An 8,107-nucleotide genomic window follows, 5' to 3' on the forward strand; every position below is an offset into this window, starting at 1 on the left:
GAAGATCATCAACCATTTCTTCAACTTTTTTTATTATACTTTTATTTTCTTCACCACCAGCAGCTTCATCGTCACGTTTCATAACTTAAATATAGAAAAGGTTTGTTAAAATAAATTTTATAAAAAATTATTTTTTTAATAGTAATAATTATACTTACTGCCGGCATTGATGACATAAATACATGCCATCAGTACAAAAAAAATAATCAGCTTATTCTTGAACATTTTTTTTTGTGTTACTTTAGTGTTCGAAAAATTGATGCTGTTCAAATGACGACAGGAATTAGACTAAAGTGAAAATTTTTTAGTGGTAATTACATTTAATCGACAGTACTGTAGAACCGGAAGGTCATTGTAATTAGCGACTAATATTGTTCTGATAAGTAACATCAATTTTTCGTTTACGTAAAAAATAATTGGCTGATAATTCGAATGGCGAGTTGATAAGTGTAACAACTTTGGCTTATCGTTCACCTTGAATTCTGGTGGTATATTTTCTTTTTAGTGATATTGAAATATTCAATATTTTTCTATTTTTATCTTACTGAATTTTCAAAAAAATTTTTTATAAAACAGCGAGATGATCGGTCATATATTTATTTTTACATGGTCAAGTTGGTCCCCAATTATGGGAAGTGTTCCTATGCATTATGGTATGGGTACAATTCCCAGAAAAAAATTTTTTGAAACCAAAAGGACCTATAGTTTAAATTATGCGCCTTTTGAGCTTTCAATTTTTTTTTCCCAATTTTTAATTTTAGAATAAATCTACAATATGATTAGCAAAAAAAAAAATCTGGGCGTCGGTTGACCCTGCGGGCCAGCCCCAAAACTTCCCGCTGTTTTCGACCTCAAAGAGCTCGAAAACATTAGTGTAGATATATTTTCGAGCTCTTCGAGCTCGAAAATGCTATCACATGCAATTGTTTTTTTACGATCTTTTCAAGCTCTAACAAGTTACCTGTTATGCTGAAGTTTGAAAATTTAAGAATCGAAAATCATCAATGAAGCGGTTTTTGAAATTTAGTTCCTGATTATGTTCAGTAAAATAAGTGTATTGAGGCAGAAATCAATGTCAGGGATCAAAATCAAGATTTAAATAAGTTTTGACTCATGTAAGAAACAATAAAATATGAAATATCCGATAAAAATATTAAAAACTACGTTTTATCGATTTTTTTGTTGATAATATGATTTAAACTAAAAACCAAGTTCGATGACATTATATGATCAAAAGAAACCATAAAAAAGATGAGTTGGTATGATATCAGGCACATTTTAGTACGTTATATTCTAATTTATCCGGAAAAAATAACATAAAATGTTATTTTTTTAACTTTTCAACGCCGATATCTTTTGAACTAATCAATCGATTTTGATAGTTGACGTGGCAATCGGCGCGTTTTATTGAATTCTAGAGCTGATTAGATTTTGAAGTCGATCGTATAAGTCGTTTTTGAGAAATCAATAAAAAACTAAAAAAAAAATTTTTTTTTTTTTCGTAATTCGCAAATATTTTCGAGTCTATTCGATCAAATAATTTGAAATTTCTAGAAAAGTTGATGGCCAACAAGCTCTTTCGATTACCACCTCAACCATCCAAATCGATTCATTAGTTCAAAAGTTACAAAGAGTTTACATACACACACACACACACACACACACACATACATACACACACTCGGACATCCTTCTGAAAATAGTCAGAATAGCTTCCTAGGACCTCAAAACCTCGCCATCTGATGAAAACTCGATTTTCGAAAATCGGGGTGAAAACAATAACTTCCCGAAATTTTTGAAAATCGTCGATTTTCTTAGCGGGAAGTTAAAAAATCGTTCTATCGGTTGACCCTGTGGGCCAGCCCCAAAACTTCCCGCTATTTTCAAGCTTCTTAACTTCAAAAATATTGCTGTGAATACATTTTCGAGCTCCTTGAGCTTGAAAATATTTTTTTATGCCTTGGTTTTAAAAACAAGTTAGATGAAAATTATCTAGCTCTTGGGCCAAAATTAGCAAATTGAGGCTCGGTAGCCCAATATTGTGCCAAGACAGGTCCCGTTGTGAAAAGTTTTTTTCCTACAAGGGTAGTAGTGAAAAGTGATCACTTACCTCGGCTGTTATAAAATTTATTATCTATGAAATAACTGAAGTATGACAATTTTCACATTCTCAATTATTTTTATCAATTTTTATCACGTAGACTGCGAGGTTTACTTAAGCATTTTTTGCTATGGATAAAAATATCCTGAAAATATTTAATCTGCCATGTAAATGACCACGGCGAAAAGTTTAATAAGGAAAAGCGGGAAAAACGAACCACTTTAAAAATTTTTTTTCAAAAATTATTTTTAATTTTTCAGTGGACTCAATTATTGTTGACCACAAAAAACAAATATGGCATTATAGTCGTTTTGTTTTTAAATAAAAATAATTTTTTTTTCTTACTTTTTTTTGGAATGTTTAAATTATAGATATTAATAAAATAAACTATTTATTATTTATATATATTTTTATTTATTTATCAAACAAGTAAATTATTCATTAGTGTAAATAATTTAGAAATAAAACTAAATCATAGTTTAGAGAATAAAAACTATCCAATGTATTTGTCAAGACCATCGAAAATAGGATTAGTTATAGGTGTTATGAACATGTTAACAAAAGGAAGACCTGCGAGGAGCTTTTTAATTTTAATAAATAATCCTTCAAATTCTTCGTCCGATCCAGAGCCTGTTGACTCTGTACTTGGTGAATCTGAACTCGGTGAATCCATAGGTCCTGAACTCATATCCGCTTGACGTTTGACAGCTAAACAAAAAAAAAGTTATAATTTTTTTTTATGATAAAATTGTTAATTTTATCTAAAAATACTATATCTATAAAAAAAACTAAAGCTTCATAACAAAAAAAAAAAAATAATTTTTTTATTTTATAAAAACATCAGAGAGGATTCGAACCCTCGACCTTCAGAATTAAGTGTAAGGAAGAAATGCCAATATCTCGCGACCAAATCAACCGAATTTAAAATTTCTGCTGGAATCCACTCAAGTAATTGAAGCTTAGAGTACATGAGTTTCAAATAAGTCGTTTGAATAATTATTTAAATTTAAATTTCAGTAAATGTACTTACGGTTTGCGCTGTTTAAATAAACACAGCTAATTAAAATAACGCAAAGGGCTAATTTAGTCTGATACATTTCGATGGATGAATATTTAAATATGACGGTGAGTTAAAATGAACTAAAGTGTAATGCAGGTAAAAATATAAACCTGATCTTCATAATAACGATATTTATAACAACAATAATAATTATTATTATTATTATTTACGTGGACGATAACTATTGCACGAGTATATTGATGAACCGAACATTTTAAAATAAAATTTGTAAATTGCGTTTACGTCATTACCTTGTAGTTAATGTCTCTGTCTGTGTGACATCGGTGGTATGTATATATATGTTGGAGCTTATCATATTCTAATTATTGTAACTTGTATTGTTAACTGTGTTCTTTTATGTCCCTGTCATTGCTTATTGGTTACTGTATAGGTTTTTTTATTATCGTGGACTATGACAAGGAAAGTCGAGAAGGACGAAGTAAATGAGCTTTTAAAGATAACAATGTTCATATGCGAATATGTTTCAACTTTGTTGTTTTCCTTAAGCAATTTTTTTTTAATAAAATATGTTTGTAATTAATGTATTTAAGCTATTTAGTAAATATTAAAAATAAAAATAATACCATTTTATTAAACAAATAATACGATCAGTCTTTAAAAATTTATTTTAGCCTGTCTCTTTTTTATTTCGTAAGAGAAAATTTTCTTAAATCAACACGATCAATTTGATTAATTTAAATCCTGTCATATGATAATGGCATTCAAATTAATTATTTATCGTAATTAAACATCGTTAAAAATATGATTAATTACATAATCTGTTAAAGGTATACCGATAATTAATTGTTACAACACAATCGTTTTAATAACGTAATAAAAATAATAGATTGTTTGATTTGTAATTTAAAAGCTAGCGGTCCCCTTTAATTTGGAAGTATTTAATTTAAAGGACTAATTATTATTCAGGATCGCTTTGCAATGTTTCACCATTTGTCAAAACAATCGCATCGTCGTCAGCTTCATTATAATCAATAGATAAAATACTTTGACGTCTTTTTTTTTTTAATCTACCACAGTCACGTTGGTGATGTTGAGGCTGCTGCGGCTGCTGCTGCTGCTGATCATCATCACTACTATGCGCACTTTTATCGCGTTTAGTCCTCTCTCTGTCCCCCCTGTCTCCCCTATTATCGAGGATCCTGGAATCACCCCTGTCTCTCAGACGGAGCAAAGTGTTAGTAGTCCTAGAGGAAGTTGAATCATCACCGTTTGTTTTATCACCACCACTACTACTACTACCGCTACTACAACTTTTAGCACCCTTAGTCCGCCTCAACGTCCGGCCACATTTACTCTCATTATTATCATTATTATCATCATCATTATCACGATCGCTCAATTCCTCGTTTTCAACTTTTATTATTAATGCCGCAGAATCACTCGAGCTCTTATCGTTGTCTTGTGTAGCAGCCGTCACAGTCGTCGTCGTCGCCGTCGTCGTCGTTCGGTCCTGAGGTTTCAATGGCGGAGTTCACTCCCCGTCTTCGTCAGCTTCTTTGTATTGTTCAGCCTCAACGACATGTGTCTTTGTCGTTATTTCAGTGTCCAATATCTCATCCGGCTCCTCTTCTTTTTTAATAATCGGCGGCGTGTGAGGCGACAAACCATTTGATAAATTGTTTTCGTTAGGCAACGATTTTAATGCCAAATTTTCTTGCTGGTGTAATGTCACCTAATGTCGCTTAATATCAATAAATACCCATTTACTGTAATTGAATATATCATATAAATAAATAAGACTACAAATTCAAGTTTTTTAAGCATATAGACATTTTTTTATTCATCATCTTACATAATTGCACTGACATTTACTATGTGTTAGCCACGTATTAAATATGTTAATTAATTTAGAATGATATAAATGAATCAATAATTATATATTTAAATATACAATAAAATTGAATATTTATTATTAAAATGAATTCGCATTTACATTATGTTTATTTAATTGTTTTCAATTCATGTTTCAAATAATTCCTTCTGTTAAAAATTAATATTAAAAATTACAATATTCATATATATTAGACTCTATTTTTTTGCAGTGATATATTATGTACTTACTGTTCAAAATTACTCAGTACACACTAAAAAAAATAATCGTAGTTTTAAAAGCCCGCTTGGAATTTAATGACATTTACCATAAAAATAAATAAATTATTTTAATAGATTTATTGTTATTTTTTAGGAGCTAAAAATATTTTTACCTTATTGATGACACATATGCTGTATATTTTTGCAGATCATTAAATTCAAAATGTTTTAAAAAATATTTAAATTATTTAGTTATTGTTTTATTTTAAAATCCTTAAAACTTCATAAATTTATAATTTATCGATTTGTTCCTTCAGAGCTTTTTTGTAGCCCGAGTGATTATAAAAAAAATAGTCGTTTTATTTTTTTATGTAACTTAAAAATTTGAGCTGTCGTGAGTGATTTCAGATAAATTTTTATTAAAAATAAACTTTCACTCTCCGTAACTAAAAAACTTTCTGGCATAAAAATTTTACTCATTGGGCTTTTTTGTAGATAATTGAATGCCTTTTAACGCTGTATGATTAACAAAGCCATAAGATAATTATTTTATTATAAAAAATAACAATAAACGATAAAAAAATATTTATTTCTGTATTTTAAATGACAAATCTCATTAAATTTTGCAGCGGCATTTTAAAATTATAATTAAAGGCTCCCATGAATTTTTTCAGCGTACTCTAAATAATTTTCAACACTTCTGATAAAAAATATTTCTGCAAAATGACAGTCTAATATATGAAAGTATATGTTTTAATTTTTTTTAAATTCATTTAATTTCTCGGGTAAAAAAATTATATATAATTATATATGATTACATATAATTATATAGATTCATATTTAATTATATAAAATCATATATAATTTCACATATTTTTTTTACCCGTTTTTTCAATTCAATATCCCGGTTTCCAATCAATCACAATTACCCAATTTATATATATATAAATATCATATATCTTTATAATAATTTTCTTTCATCTTAAATTGAAAAATTTTTTTTTATATTCATTATAATTAAATATTTGACATTAATTGCCAATTAATTATTATTTAGAATAGTAGGTTCATTTTAAATAAATACAAATAATTATTTTAAATTTATTGTAATTATACAATTTTTATTCATTATTAATAAATATAATTTAACATAAAAATATAATTATTAAACTACAACAATAATTAGCAAGCAGAGACAAATTTTTATTTTTTTTTATTTAATTATTTAACACAGTTATTAACTGATTAATTAATAAATTATTTATTATTATTATTATTTTGTCGCTGGAATGTCTCAAAGTAATTAATTAAATTTTTATTTTATTTTTTTTTTTTTCATATTTTTGCAGTTCTTAAATATATATATTTATATATTTTTTTAATGACTAGAATCAATGACTGAATGTCGTTTATTAATAATTAAATACAGCTTTTCTTTAATACTATAATTCATAATAATAATTACTAATTAATATAAATTACTAAAGATTCAGGATTCATTTATTCCTTGTAACGATTAAGCAAAGAACGATAGGTTCTGATTAATGAGATAACCCCAAAAAAATCTTACGCACTACCCCCACTTTTTTCATTTTTTCAATGACCTTGTTGTAATGATCGCATTCAAATTTTATTAATTAATTAATAAAACATTAATTAAAGCATTTACTAAAGAAAGGACAATCTTAGTTCTAATTTTTTCAGGATGAAGATTTTTAAAAAAATTGCTTACTATTATTTTAAATTACAATTGTCCTGGTGGAAAATGAATCTTCCTCCATTTTTACGGTATTGAAATTACTTGATTAAAAACTCCGATGAAATCTGATTGGAAATAAATTAGATTTCTATCAAATTAACTCAGGATTACCTGGAAATGTTCTAAGTATCCGATTGAAATTTTTTAATCAGATTCTATTGGAAAATAATAGTTTTTTTTTCCCAACTTCTGATTAACTTTCAATCGGATTCATTCGGAACTTTCTGATTAAATTCGATTAAAATTTCCCAATCAGATTCAATTAAAGTTTTAAATATGATCCTGAAGTTAGCAGACAACAATTTTCGAATTTTTTTTTTTCGACGATTTAATATAAAAAAAAAAATATGCATCTGTAGAAAATAAAAAAACTATCGCTGCAATTTCTTGAAATATATTTTTTTTATAATATATCATTTTTTAAAACATCAAAAAACTATTCGATGTCGACTAACTTTAGTATCATGTTTTTTAACTAGAAAATAGCCAACATCTAATTTTTTCCAAAACAATAAATTGTGAAAAAAAATATTTCGAAAAATTGCACCTATAGTTTTTTAGATTATCTACATGTGCATTTTTTTTTTTTTTTTTTTTTGTAATCGATTTCTTAAAAAAAAATCAAAAAAATTATTAATTGTTTAGTAACTCAAAAATTTTCCATTTTCTTACGATCAAGTTCTTGCTGCGAATGCGCGATAGTAAATACAAGCTCACATCATGATAGAGCAGGGGACATTAATTTGTTAATTAAATTCTTACCTACAAAATTAAAAATTGATTGCAATCTTGCCATGATTTTCAAGAATTTATTCAACAAATTTCACCAAATAATCGATTTTAAACAGAAGTAATTTTTTTTTAAATTTCTCCCTCGCAAAATTTTAATCGTTGTCTTTTTTTTAATTAATGCTTCAACTTTTTTTTTTTGTTAATTACTAAAATTTGAATACACTTCCGAAAATTAAGTCATTGAAAATGAAAAAGTAGGGGCTACTGTCAAAAATTTTCAAAATAATCTCAATTAATCAGATTCTAACCTACTTTGCCAAAACAATATAACAAAAAAATGAATCCAACCTTTAATGACATGAAATTCAACTGATCAAAAAATGGTTAATTATTAATCATTAAT

General features: G+C 27.1%; 1 protein-coding gene across 1 annotated transcript; it reads right to left on the reverse strand.

Annotated features, from left to right (window-relative positions):
• Nucleotides 1–4,080: 4,080 nt before the first annotated feature.
• LOC128669047 (activating signal cointegrator 1 complex subunit 2 homolog) lies at nt 4,081–6,994 on the reverse strand. Its single transcript, XM_053743224.1, has 3 exons — nt 6,962–6,994; nt 4,699–4,854; nt 4,081–4,632 (listed from the first exon to the last, which is right to left on the reverse strand). Exons 1-3 carry the CDS (start codon nt 6,992–6,994, stop codon nt 4,081–4,083), a joined length of 741 nt encoding a protein of 246 aa, XP_053599199.1.
• Nucleotides 6,995–8,107: the final 1,113 nt, after the last annotated feature.

This window comes from Microplitis demolitor, chromosome 2 (genome assembly GCF_026212275.2).
Source record: "Microplitis demolitor isolate Queensland-Clemson2020A chromosome 2, iyMicDemo2.1a, whole genome shotgun sequence".
NCBI classification, from domain to species: Eukaryota; Metazoa; Arthropoda; class Insecta; order Hymenoptera; family Braconidae; genus Microplitis; species Microplitis demolitor.